General features: G+C 40.6%; 1 protein-coding gene across 3 annotated transcripts in view; it reads right to left on the bottom strand.

Moving 5' to 3' along the window:
• Window positions 1–2607: 2607 nt before the first annotated feature.
• Window positions 2608–14851, bottom strand: part of LOC129754297 (ATP-binding cassette sub-family G member 1-like) — a 109164-nt gene continuing 96920 nt past the window's right edge. For all 3 annotated transcript variants that reach the window (XM_055750264.1, XM_055750266.1, XM_055750267.1), the window contains 6 exons: window positions 14506–14632; window positions 13892–14097; window positions 13253–13827; window positions 11488–12213; window positions 11315–11415; window positions 2608–4828 (listed from right to left, as the gene is read on the bottom strand). In XM_055750264.1, coding sequence (XP_055606239.1) covers window positions 4328–4828; window positions 11315–11415; window positions 11488–12213; window positions 13253–13827; window positions 13892–14097; window positions 14506–14632 — 2236 coding nt within the window. In that variant the 3' untranslated portion in view covers window positions 2608–4327. The remainder of the gene's footprint in view (window positions 4829–11314; window positions 11416–11487; window positions 12214–13252; window positions 13828–13891; window positions 14098–14505; window positions 14633–14851) is intronic.

The following is a 14851-nucleotide window of genomic DNA, read 5'->3' on the forward strand; positions in this document are numbered from 1 at the left end:
ATACAAAATATGAAATATTTGTATCTTTTATGTAATGTTTGATATCTAAACAAAATAAAAAAAAAATAAAAAAGACTTTTTTCAAAATCGACCCAGTGCGATCTCTAAACATCATTTTTCTGAGTCGCCGCCATATGAAAGTTTGTTTCTTTTACCTTAAGCTACCATTTGGAGGTTAAGCCCCCAAAATTCCAGACATAAGGCAATTTTGGGTCAATCTAGTGGCCGCAGAACCGGGAAAACCGGGAAAAAACCGGAAATTTAGACTCAAAACCGGGAAAATCCACAAAAGGAAACCGAAATTCAGTTTTGGTTCTAAGATCAGGGATGCAACCGAAAATTCAAAAAGTAGAATTATAGTTTAAATATCCAAGACAGAATTCAAAAGATAAAAAAATGTGTAAGAATTTGAAAATTTTAAAATGATTATAATTTTCCAGTAATTCGACAGTTAAACACAAGACAATCATCTTTATGCACGGCATGGTTTGTTTTATAGCTTGATAATAATAAAGTTGACATTGCTGACTTGAAAGGAAAACATCTATTAAAAGCACTCTATGAAAAAAAAACCACCGCTGGGTCTATTTTTTTTAAGTTTTGCTTTCAAAATTAAATTTTTACGAATACTGATCATAATTTATTCAGAAAATTTCAGATTACACTTTTTAAAGTTTGAATATGTTGAGATTCCTTTGAAAATTTGCGAAAACCGTGACAAAAACTGAAAAAACAATTTAGAAAATTTCATAGAAAATTCACTCCAAAAGCAGACATATGAGTTTTAGCAACACTGTACAGAATTTTTAAATTTTTAATTTTTTTTTTTTCATGAGGGTGTGTTTATTTAGTTTACATTATGTAAATTCAATGAAAAATGTTAAAGTGGCTCAACATTGCATGGTACTTCACTTACATACATATTTATTTTTTTTTAGGAGAAGTATTTAAACAAAATTACAAAATTATTGCTATAAAATTGGTTGTTTGTACTTTTTTCTTTTCGATTGCACAAGGCAACAAAATTTACGTTTTTTCGTTTGAAGAGGGTTTAAGAGCTAAATTTTTTTAAATTTAGAGCGACATATCCAAATATTCAGTTTGGTATTTTTTCTGCCAGTTTTAGTTTTTATGATTCAAGGGTTAATTTTTGAAAATTTTCCAAGATAGTCAAATCGAAGGTTTCCAATCAATGATCAACTTTTTCGAAAACCGTGAGGTCCTGATAAAACTGAGGCGTCCTTTAAAATTATTTATCACAGTATGGTGAAATATCAGAATGAAAGGATATTTTGAAATATTTTTTTAACCAAAATAAATCAAATTTCTTTTTCGAATCATGAGTCAAAAAAAATTTGCAGTTTCCAACAAAGTTCTTAATGAAACTAGAATCTTTGATACCGAAAGCTCATAACTGTGCTTTAATGATGTCAAAAACAGTTACATTTTTTAAATTGTATTTTTGAACTTGAGAAATTTTTTTTCAATCTGGCCTTACGGTGAAAAAAAAAAAGATGGGTAAGGAAGTACATATTTTTAGGGCTGCTGTTGCTGATTGTTTGTTTTGATTTGGCCTTCAGGTGGAACAAGATAGCATTGGCATTAGAAACACAGATTTTTTAGGCTTCTGCTTCTGTAGGAAGTAGAATAAGATGTGGAGTATGGAATAAAAATAAAGGATATCTGGTAAATAAAATTCTGTTTTAAAGAAGAAAAACAGAAATCAACGGGTAAAATGTTTTAATTGAGAATAGAGGTAAGAAGGAATGTAGGGATGAGGTAAATTATATGCAGACAATAAATCAAATTTAATAAAAAATAAAATAAAATAATAGTTGTATTCAGCAACACTGAAGATAAATAAAATAAAATAAATTTCTATGGCAACGTTTGCTATTTTGGCAACACTAGGCAAACAAACAAAACAAAGTCAGTCATTGATCTATTCTTGTGAACGACAGACGTGTCAAAATGAATCCCTGAATTAAGATTAAGATTCGTAAAATCACGACAATTTTTATTTGCCGAAAAAAATAGTTGGCGCACTTTTTTCCCTCTACTTTACAAAAATTATAAAAAAAAGACCATGATACAGTAAAGTACAGCTCATAGCTTCCCTTTTGCACAAGTCAACAAGTAAATCAGCTTGAAGTGGCGTCCAATCCCGATGAAGCATGAATTATCTGAGTCTAAATACTGGCTGAAGGTGGGCCTTCCATTGCTGATAGCTATCAGCATTATTTTTGACGCATCACACCTGAACAGGATTAGAAGCCCTGAAGATGGCACTGACGTAAATCTGGGACAACATAAAGTTGGAAAAGTGTGAAAGAATTTGGAGGTTGTATTGAGGTCAAAGGAGAGAAAATTTCAGGTAAAATATCTGTATGTTCTGAAGGTTTATTTTCACTCTCTGGAGCCACTTTTATACTACAGCTCCACGCAGATATTCTATCACATATGGCTCTTCAAATGATGAATACTTGCAATGACTCTTAAGCTGAAAGGATTTCTTTCGAAAATAATAACATAAAGTTTATTTTTTATAGTTTATTTTAAAAATTGGTGAAATCATGTTTCATATCACACTAAATCGCAGCTAAAAATCACCGAATATGTGTGTGTTTTTATTTGATCTGCATTGTTTCATGAATGTTAGCTTCGTCCTCCTCATAGAATTACTCTTTCCAAAACCTTACACTGAACAAGATTCACACATTTGTTACCGTTCGACTGAACAATATTCCTTATACTGCTTATTTAGCGGGAAAACGCCCACTCTGAACTAGTTTTACTTACTGTTGTTTTTTTGTTATATTTTACTTAAACTCAGACACAGATTTTACTTTGCAATAGTGGAAACTAGACCGTAAACTAAACACTGTTCGTACTGCTCTCTACATTGGGTGAATAAGTTTACTAGAACTTAAAACGAAGAATGAGTATATGTAAATAGTTGAACTCACAGAGCGTTTGAGGAGAAGTAAGAGTTCTATTAGCATAAATACTACGGATACTACTCACTGTCAATCGTGCTACGGAAATTTTATAATCTCCGAACTACTTTCGATCGCTTGGTTATGCTTCCGAATTTCTTTTTCATATGTAGTTTGCATACGGTTAGAGTAAATGAGTTTCCAATCAGGATAAGAAATCAGATGTCAGTTTAAAATTCCTTCGGCTAGAACGCTTTCCATTCAAGACCTTTCTCTCGATCTACAAAATTTATGTATGTATAAATTATATACTTTTGATTTCATTCTTAACACAGGTAAAATTATTGTTGGTACTGTTTTTGTCTTAGCTTGTATGAATATAGAACTTTACTGATTCCGCTAAATTAATGTAACTACTATTTTTCCAATCAGTAATTTAATTGATTTGTTACCTATCACACTGTGGTTGTTTGTTTTTTCATCTTTTGTTAAATCATAACTGTCGATTCACGTTTTATTCCTGTCCCATTTTCCACCCCGATTTTCATCAAAGCATTCTCGAGCTTTGCAATAATAGCCGTTTTAGCAAAGTGTGTATATTCGTGTTGAATATCGATTTGTTTCATTTAGATATTTTGATAAGATTTTTTCAGTAATATATTTGTTTCAGCTTTTTTTCTTCTCCTTCACACTTCTCGCGTGTGTTCTGATTTTTAAGTGGTAGTACAGTTTATAGTTTTTATGTTTAATGCTATTTTGGTTGTTTTAGCTGTTTGCTTCGCCTATTGACTAAATCGATAAATAAATTTTGACTAAATGGATGTTTTTGTTATCTTTTTATTTCCTTAAGTCTGCGTGTGGGTTCGTGTTGGATGTGTTTTTTTTTAGTTTTCATTTGAAATATACGCGTTTGATTTGTGTATAAGTTTTTGGTTTTCGGTTGTGTACTTGATTCTGTTTTACACGTTTGAACTGATCAATCGTCCATCTCATCGGGGTTTCGGTTTCGATGAAGTACGAAAAACGTGGCAGTATTATTCGCCTACGAATAACAGTGGGAGCTTTCTAAAATACAAGCATTGAACTAGTAGGGGGCCTAGAAGCCTAGAAGCGTCGATATTCGGATGTGGAATAAACATTGGCAATTTTGTTTTTAACCTGTACTCTAAAAGTTGTTTGCCAAACGATGGACAGTTGATCAATTCAAACGTAAAAGCATTAAATGCTTTACTTCCGTGTGACCTATTGTCTCCTATAGTTATAGATAATTACTTGCTTCGCACAATATCGTTTACAAAATTGGGACTATTGGAATTCTAGTAGGACTGTGGGTTATAACTATATGATGACTAAACATTACCTTCACCGTCTGCGATAATGTAGAGTACTTTTTAACGGATGGAATGCAGTTTCCAGCGCAGCACCAGATACGCCACTACGCGTAACCCAATGAAGAACGCAAACAGGGCCGTGGCGTCGATCCAGTACTCGGCATTGTCCATGGACATCTCTTCCAAAAACTTTTGAGGACTCCGGAAGTGACAGTAGATCTCATTGCACTGTAGTTTGGCACGTTCCATCCCATAAACAGACACCATGGCCCCCTCGAATCCGTACCGGACGTAACTGACGTACGTTAACCACTGCAGATAGGAAGGAATGACGTCGAAGTTGACGAAGAATCCGGAGAACAGGATAATCGGAATGGTTGAAACGGGCCCCAGGAAGACACCCGTCTCCACGCTCATTCCGGCTCCGATTAGCAGCCCCAAACTTTGCGCTACCAGCGATGTCAGGATGCAGATCAGCACAAACATACCGACCCGTTTCGGTTCCATCGGTTGGGATGTTAGATAGTAGACCACGATGACGTAAACGCTGGTGAACAGGACCTGGAAAATTAAATAAAAGAAAAAATAGAAGATATTTCATAAGTCATAAAATTTACCATTTTCTTTTTTTTTTGTTTTTGCTACTATGAAAAAAGAGCAGAGAGTGTTCCACTTTTTTTTTTAGGTAGAACACTAGAAAACGAGCTAAATATTTCAAAAGAAATAAATAAACGTCTAGTTTAGAAAGGAAGGCCTTCAAAATTTATTGCTCTAGTACAGCTGGTCTCCGCAAAATTTACTCCTCCATTTTTTTACCTTCTATCGATTAATGCACTTGGCCGGCGTCATTATTGGTTAATTTCAAAGCAGGAGGTCCTCAAAACTGTACAGTGAGTTTCTATTGCTTGTTCTCAGCAATCTTTCATTTGGTCCATTGTGCAATGTTTATCACCTCGAGCTTATTACCGAGCGCATCCATTATCGATTGGTCAAGAGGAACCGCAGGTGGGGCCGTAGTTGAAAGCAAGCCAAGCTCAAGCTCAAAAAGCAAACCCCATGTAACCGAGCAGGAAGGATTTTTTTTTGTTTCCTTTTTAGCTCCTTCCTCAACACGGTGTGAGTGAAAAGCTTCGCGATTCAAAAGACTGGGAAAGAGACTACAGACGTACTCTACCCGGTGAGATTTCGTCATATGAGTTTTGAACCGTGGAGGAGACGATACATATACATTCATTCAAACCTCACCCCATGAGGAGGATCTGCTCCGAGAGACACTATCCGTTCGCTGCCCCGAACGAACTCTCTCAACGTTCGGTCGCTACATGATGCATGAAGTAGACGAGGCACACATACTCATTTACGTTATTGAATTTGATGGACTCAAGCCGATAGCTGTCGTTGAGGAGAACATCTTCAACCTCGCCGCAAAGGTTGAGACAACAACGACAACAACCGAACTTATTGCATTGCATAGGCCCGCAACGTATGGAGCAAGGAGAGGGGAGGAAAAGAAACGAAAAAACTAGCTGCCTGCGTGCGGTTGCTGTGCAATAATAGCAATAGCAGAAAAACCTCGGGTATTCGATCCTGGCACAAACGAGGAGACTCGGGTTTGCTCTGCCTTTTGAATTCGGTTCCCTCAAGAATGGAACAGGAGATGAGTGAAAGCCATTCGTTTGGTTTTTTGGATTCGCTGCCTCGAATGTATATTGCTTCTTGAAGGCGGGCCATATGAGAGCGTATGCATCATCGGTTTTGTCGTTTTCGCTGCCTCAAAGCAACCTTTGCTTCCGAGTAAAGCGTTGAGCGAGAGATGGTTGATCAATTCATGCTCAGCTAAATTCAATCACTGAATCTTATCGACATGGCTGGCCTTTCTAGTTCGGAGTTGCTAGCTAAACTTGCCTCATATTTAGGATACACCATCGGCATTATAAGGCTCCCAGCTTCCTGTACAACTATAACTCTAATGCTGAGAACTGAGAGCTATCCTCGACAAGTCTCGATGACCACCAACCGCATGACGTACGTATTGAAATTAGTTAACAGGATAAATAAACGTGAACAAGTTGCCGCCTTGTATGAAGATCTGAGTAAGGCTTTCGACAAGGTACCACATGATTTGGCTGATGATTAAATTGCGGCGATTGGAGTTTCCTGACTGGCTCTGCAATTGCACAACCTTGTTTCGCGTATTTAATCCAAACTGCTTTCGTACGACTGGGCTCTGTTTACTCGACACCTTTCAAAATTACCTCGGGAGTGCCTCAGGGATGTCCCCTGGGACCTCTGAAATTTCTCCTTTTCATCAACGATCTGAATGCTACTCTTGAGTCAGAAAAACTGCTGTACGCTGATGACCTCAAAATTTTCCGAACAATTTCTTCGTTAGTCAACAGCTGCGCTCTCCAAAAGGACATTGACTGTCTGCTTGATTGGTGCCACCAAAACGACATGCCTCCTAATATAACCAAAGGTTATATCGATCACGTTTACTCGACAACGAAATCCCATCACTTTCGGTTACAAAATGACTTCTACAGTCTGAAATCACTGTATAGTGCACTTGTGCGTAGCGTTCTCGAATTTGAAGTCTAACTTAGGCACCATATGAGGCGGTGCAATCGAAAAAAATAGAGAATACAACGATGCTCCGACAGATACGCTCTACGCCAGCTACCTTGGAACGACGCCCATGAACTTCCGCCTTATGAACTACGATGCTTGCTACTAAATCTACCGACGCTGGCATCAAGGCGCGTTTTCTTACAACGACTTTTCATTTTCGACATCTTGCAGAGTAACGTGGATTGTCCAGAACTGTTATTACTTCTGCCGTTTAATGCTCTTCTAAGAATAGTTATACGAAAGATTTTGGGCGTAGAAGGATGAAACCCCTTATCTGGATTCATACGCGTGGCGAAACTAAAAATCCCTCACGTTCCCAGTTATGTTCTATGATCTTACCAGTAGCAAGTCATAGCGAAAAAACCTTTCGGGACTGAGGAGTGCGTACTCAGATCTACGGATTTCTCCGTAGATCTACGGATTTTAAGCATTTCTACGGAGCTACGGATCGATGCTCAAATTCTACGGACTTTCAGCATTTCTATGGATTACCGGAAAAATTAACGGGATTCTGCGGATAAACAAAAAAATTACCTGACGACCAAAAAGAAAAAAATCATTAAGTTTCATTTAACCATAATCATTACATTTTTCGATTTTCGTCAAACCTACGGACTTGAGGGGTTTGCAATCTGGCAACGCGTGGACCCATCTAAAGGCGCATAGTGAACGCATAGGCTAAATCCACGACATTCAGACTGGATCGATCGGAAGAATGAAGATCAACCAGCCAACCATGTGCACTAAAATAGCAGTTTATTTCGCAAAAACCAGAGCTAAGAGAGAGCAGAGAGGCTCTAAAGCTGTTTTGAATAGTATTTTTACAGGTTATTAGTGCTCATGGTTACTTGGGCAGTCTCATTACCTTTAATGCATAGATACTTTAAGTGTTCAGTCCGACCAGTCGAATGAAGTTGGAAAGAGAACGTGAGAGAATAGAGGAGAATCGTCGGTCAATCACAACTTAGCAGCCGACCTGAGGCTGATCTTGGCTGAGAGTATGGCTGAGAGACTGCTGCGCTTTGCGGAGTCAATCGAAACCGAATCACCAAGCCGTAAAGAGGGGACGGTAGTGTAAAGTTTAAATTGTAGAAAATAAGTAAATAGTGTAAATCTTGCGTGAGCTTTCATTACGTCGTATGAAACAGAATATAAACAAAAAGGTTTTATCACGAAAAAAAAATCTAAAGCCGACATAAACTAGTCGCAACTTCTTTCTATTTAGAATATTTGTAGCCTGAACAACATATTCTACATGTAATATACAAATTTTAAAGTTTTTTTTGATAGCTTTTGCAGCAGTTTTCAGTGATTTTTTAAAAGGTTTCTTACATACCCTGCCCCCTGATTTTTTAAAAGGTTTCATATATACCCTGCCATTTGTTACGATTCAAGACTAAGGACCTGTCCTCTAACGACTCGAGATCCGGCCTTTACTCGCAACTCGAGTCTAGCTTAGTTCCCACGACTATCGTGCGCTCCGCCTCTGTTCGAGACCAATGCAAGAGACCAATGAACTCTCCTCTAACGACTCGAGATCTTGGCTCCGCTTGCCTTGGCTCGAGGCCCTCTCCTCTTTGCCCGTCCGTGTGCCGATCGAGAGCAGCTTATCCTGGACACGCGCCTGTCACAGCACACGTCCAGGGCTTTACGAAAGACTACTCGGATGATTCCCGGCAAAGAATTCATCCTACACCGACTCAGGTGACTCACCCGCCGACGACGTGAAGTCATCCTTCCCGAGAGTATTTCGCGGCGTAAATACTTTTCCCCTTCGAGTTCGACTACGAAGAAGGTCATGTCTTATCCCCGCAGCCTCCCTCGTAGGGAGCGCGTTTTACTCAGATACTCCGCGGCGGTGGAGGTATCCTACACAACGTTCGCGACGTACCTAACAGGTCGGCATACGCAGAAGGTAGAGTCTTATCTTTGTATGCTAGGATTGGACGCACACTACTCGAAAGCCCCCCGCCGAAAGGGCATTCTACTCCGACCGTGGTCCGGTCTTCCTCCTCCCTTTTTGGCTGGCAACCCTAGGATTTTTGCCCGCCGTGTGCCGAATCGAGAGTAGCTTATCCTAGACTCGCGCCTGTCACAGCACACGTACGGGTCTTAAACGCTTGTGATTCAGATGTATCCCAACGGTGATGTCATCCTACCCGACTCGAGTGGCTCATCCGACGGCGACGCGAGACCACTCTTCCCGAGAGTACTCCGCGACGTAAATACTCTTCCCCCTACGAGTTCGACTGCGGAGAAGATCATGTCTTATCCCCACAGCCTCCGTCGCAAAAGGTGCGTTCGACTAACATGCCTCCAATGAAGAGACAACAACGCATGGTTGTCTCTTGAGGTACAATCCCACGAGTATCTGAGTAGTGCCGCTTCATAAGGGGGTTACTGTGGGGATAAGACTATACCTTCCTCGTAGCGGACTTCGCAGGAAGAGGGTTAACCACTGTCTGGGGATACCCACGGGTAGAGAGGTTCTCGATGCCGGGTGATACATTCGAGTCGGAGTAGGATGAGTCGTTAGAGAAGAGGTCAGGCCTCGAATCTTCAGGAGAAGAGGTTTGTGTGGTCAACCCCGAGTCTTTACGATAAGAGGTCGGGTCTCGAGTCCTAAGAGGAGAGATCGGGCCTTGAATCGTGCAAAGAAGTTGGAGAGATCTCGAGAGGAGAGATTAGTCCTAGAGTCGCGAAGAGGAGAGGTTTATGTGGGAATCTTGAGTCATTGCGAGAAGATTTCGGATCTCAAGTCGTTAGAGGAGAGTTCGGACGTCGAGTCGTAAGGATGAGAGGTTTTGCTGAAAGTGGTCTCGTCAAAAAGTATTGTCTTGGAGAGCACTAGCGCGAATAGACCTCCCACTATTGAAGCATAAGCAAAAAAAGCATGAAGCATAAACCATGCTTGGTTACCAACTAAAAAAAAAGGTCCAAGGGGTAGTTTCCCAAGAGCTTATATCGACCTGGTCTTGGCCTCCAGGAAGACAATCTGAGGACCTGCCTCCACTGTTTGACAACGATCAGGGGTTGTCAAAGCCCGATTCTTGAAGGGGAAAGCGTAAGCAGTGGTGATTTCGCCAAGCCCCTCTCCCTGCTCCCTTACAGTTCTATAGATTTTTATGACCTGAGGAATCGGCTGGTTAAAAGGTCTCACTGAGCTACAATCTTTCTTGTAACAACTGGAAACGGAGAAACCATCCGGTGTCAGTTTTTTTATACTCCCCAATTGGTCATGTTTCGGTGAATGAAAATCTTTCGGGAGCTGCTATTGAGAAGCGCTCGAGTTATTTTAAAAGTTCAACAATACAGCCTCATCTTGACGAAGTACCATAGGGCGAAACCATAGAGTTCATCAGGCATGGATTTAAAAATGGTTTAAGTGGGGCGAACCTACACTACGCTGCAAACACACCAGGCCGCTACGGTTTGAAGTCGAATTTGGCTGTCTTATTACAAGATGTCTTCCCCATTAACCCAATCTCAATCTAATACCTAATAAGGCTGGAACAAATATCAATTTCTTCTTTTGTCACCCCCCCCCCCCCCTTCGAAATTTCAAAAATCCCGAAGGGGGGAATAAATAAAGTTTGAAGTATTTTTAGTAAATTTCAAATAAAAATTAAAATATTTGAAAGATTACAAGACCAAAAACCAAATCTTGGAAGATGGAAGTTAATTCACATTTTGTAATCTTGATTTTATTGAATTGTTCGATAAAAAAAACATGATTTATAGGTTTTATGCAATGATATAGTATGCTATTTGGTTGCATACAAGCTTTCGTGCAATTTATTCCAATTTATTTGTTTTTCGCATTATTTTTTATTGTCCCCCCCCTCGCAATGTTCCAACTCCGAGTGACAAAAGAAGGATTTTAAATTTGTTCCGGCCTAAGGTGTATGAATATAACTCATAGAGTTGAGATACCAGCACTCGGGAGACTGTCTGTAGACCGATAGTATGTTTTTGTTTAAGCAGGCCGATACGCTCAAACTATTGGCCGATATAATGTGCAGTAGACAGACAGGTGTCTCCGCAGAGATAGATAATCACGTGCTAGATGCGCTTCGATGTAATCATTCCGAGAACTTCTTGATTGTATGGTATTGAGGTTTTTCAGAAACATTTGGAAATTCGACTGCTGGAACCGAGTGACTCGGGAAACTCGGCTATTGCCACCTCGCGTGCATCGCAGGGTAAGGTCCAATGTCTCGAAATTCCTCTACAAAGTTTAAGCTCGCGACCTCTTCCCATGGTCCGATAGGGCCACGTTTTTCATGAGACCTTATCTTAGGCTTAGGACCAATTTTTGCATACGCGCAGTATAATTTTACAAGTTTTATTTTACCATACTAATTTGGGTCACTGTAGTGCTTATTGATAGACTGAATAATGAGCTTAGATTGGACTTACTTGAAATGGAAGATCCGCAACGGTTTTGGCAAAGTAGAACGATTTCAGAGAGTACCAGTAGTTGAGATGTTCCCGTACGAATACGGACATTTCGGTCGGAACTGAAATAACAAAATTGACACATTATAGCGTTACCGCTGATACCCTTTAATTGGTGTCATAGATCTACTCACAAGTGAGAATGGTCGGCATCATCGCGGTGAACATTGTAAACATGGTGGTGAAGAAGATGCATCCTGCGTTACTCATAATCTTGGACGCCTCGTTTCCGATGTCATAGTAAATCATCCCGATGATTGCCCCAACGATAACATGTGATAGCAGTCTCATTTGCGTTAGCGTTTGATCGCGCATGATCGTGATGAAGGTCCGCTTCAGAAGGATCCAGAACTGCATCCAACCGGACGTGGGAAATCCGGACTGCTTCTTCGGCACCGTAATACTGACACTTTCCGTCGAATCGAGCAGCGAGGTGGTACAGGTGGGCTTGGACGATCCAGCCGTGCCACTTCCCGGGGGCCCCGTAATGATACCACCGACGACGCTGCTCCCGCCCAAGGTGGTCGTGGCCGTGGCCACCGTACTGATCGGGGCCGACGATTCCTCTCCGGATTTACTACTACTACTAACGAATTTGCTACTATCGTTATTGAGCGGTTCCAACGAAGGCATATTGATGGCGGTGAACTCGGCGGCCGACGGTTTCACCAGATCGTCCTCGCCCAGCTTCAGGGCGCTTACGATCTTTTCCTGGTGGTCCTCGGCAGCCAGTGCGATACTTTTCTGGGATCTGCTTTGAGCTAGGACCGGTTGGTTGTAGTTGTTGCACTTGCCGTTGTTGACCGCCGTCACCAGTTTGCTGTTCCAGTCTCCGTGCTCTCCGCAGGCCACCTCCATAACTGCAAAGAAAGGTGATTCGATTTAAGAAAGCTGGGCTGAATGGGTTATCAGGTAGAAAAATGTTTGGCCGTATAGGACAACAGGTGGAATGTGACAACCGAAGGTTATTAGGCAGAGTTATGCCAAATGGACGATACTCTGAATGGTCATAATGTCGATCGAATGATCGTCAGACCGAGAGGGCGATACGATGTTAGACTGAACGGTCACTAGGCTATGGCTGTAAGGTAAAATGATCACTAGGCCGAATAGTTGTCAGGCCGAATGGGTAGTAGATTGGAAAGATGATAGGCCGAATGAACTTTAGATGGAATAGCGCAATGGTGCGACGTTAGGTTGAATGGTCGTAAGACTTAGCATCCATTCGGCCTAACAGCGTTTCTCCAGATAATTTATTGCATCATTGCGCAATTACAATTTATCATGTAATCATGTAACATTTTTCAGCTCCCTGTCTATTCGGCCTACCGTCAATTTAGCCTAACAACAATTTGTACGCACGACCATTCGGCCTAATGATAATTCGGCCTATCATCCATTTGGCCGAACGACCATTCGGTCTAACATCCTTCGGGCTTATTGTTAGACTGATAGTCTTCGGCTGAATGACTCAGCCTTAATTTCAATGTTGTATTCCAATTCATCTACGTCATCTAGAACAACCTTTTCTCAAACGGTAGATATTTAGAAATGGTGGGTTTAGATGCCAAACCGTGTCAAGTTTTGTGGATAGATTTCATCGTTTAATTTAAGAAATGAGAGCTTTTCGATACATCATTTGTGTTTAATTTATATGACCATCGATTGCTCAAACGACAATCAATTCATTTAAATTTACATTCCCGTAACAGGTGAAGCGTAAATAAGCATTTATGCTTATGCAGTTAATTCGCATAGTTTAAGCTTCGAAAGAAATATTACAAAATATATGCCGATTTTTTACCATAAACAATGGTTTTCAGAATCTCTGTTTCAATCAAGTTACTTAAACCAAAATTTCATTATTTAGTGTAAGAATTAAATTGATTGATCACTCACCATAATTAGCAGGATTGTGATAACTGGGACACTCCAGTCCCAGGGAGGCCAGGAACGGCACCAGACCGTTAACCTGACCCTGATAGATACACTGACCCTCGGTCAGCACGTAAAGATTATCAAACATTTCGAATATCCTCGCCGATGGTTGATGGATGGTACAGACGATGGTTCGGCCTCCACGGGCCAGTGATTTGAGAAGATGAATCAGTTGGGAACAGGTGGCACTATCCAGTCCGCTGGTTGGCTCGTCGAAAAACATTACAGGTGGGTTGTTGACTAATTCTAGTGCGATTGAGAGTCGCTTCCGTTGACCTCCGGAAAGGTTCAACGCCAGGGTGTTTGCTGCCTCTAGCAAACCGAGGGTGTCAATGATTTCCTCCACGATTTCCTTCTTCAATTCGAGAGAGATGTCCTTTTCAAGTTTCAGATTGGCCGAAACCATCATCGCTTCACGCACGGTCAGATACGGAAGTAACCGATCGTCCTGCATGATGTAACAGGAAAGCTTACGGAATTTGCGTAAGTTTCTCTCCTTCCCGTTGATTAACACAGATCCTATTAGATTGGAGGTTCTAAAATCGAAAAATGAAAATAATATTAGTACATTCGAAAATTTTGAATAGCAAACGAACGTACTTGTAACCAGCCAAAATATTCATCAGGGTACTTTTGCCGGCCCCAGACGGGCCCATGATGGCGGTGAGTTCTCCGGAACGGAACTTCCCATTAATACCTTTGAGTATCGTCTTAAAGCTTCGCTTGTGACCCTCGGATACGGAATAGGCCAGCTCATTGAATTCGATGTCGATCGGGGGTCTCTTCGGTAGATGGGTGAGGGCCACCTGCAAATGAACGAGATGCGTAAAATGGAAAATCCAATTAATTAACGATTTTGATAATGCGAATAAGATTATTGTTCTACTAGGAAATCAAAGCATTGTACCAGATGTTATGTAAACAGATCAAGGTTTGAACTTTGTTCGTGTGGCAAGATTGGTGATCAGCGCCTTTCATGAATGAGCCATTCATTGATAAGGATTAAAATTGATGGGAAACCGATAATTTACGCATATCGCATCACCGATTAACAGCTTATCGAACTGACTTTTTTTTTGCGTGTAATTAAGGTTTCAAATTTAACGTTGGCAACAACTTTGATTTCTTGACCTGCCGCACCTGATAGCAAACACCAACGTTCGTTATCAAGTACGGCAGAGAAAGGTTCAAACATTGGGACACGTGCAACTTACCATCCCTTTCTTCTGGCCATTTTCACTATTGTTGAGCACTTTTCGGACCAATCCATGGGGCAGGTTGGAGTCCTTGGTTTGGCCGTTTGTTAGGAGGGCCCCGTTGCAGAGAGCATTTTGAGAGTTCCTGTGGAATAAAAGAGAAAACAGATATTGTTTTAAAAGTGTTGCATATGATAGGGCACAAGTAGTTAAATGCAGTGTTGTTGTAGAAAAATAAATTTTAGGTAAATCGTTTGAATTTCCACAAAAACCACTTTAAATTAATTTTGCAAAAAAAATAAATGTGACTTGTGATTTAATTCAATTGAATTTGTAAATCAGTGTTTCATTATCGAGTTCACTA

Source organism: Uranotaenia lowii, chromosome 3, assembly GCF_029784155.1.
Source record: "Uranotaenia lowii strain MFRU-FL chromosome 3, ASM2978415v1, whole genome shotgun sequence".
In the NCBI taxonomy this organism is placed as follows: Eukaryota; Metazoa; Arthropoda; class Insecta; order Diptera; family Culicidae; genus Uranotaenia; species Uranotaenia lowii.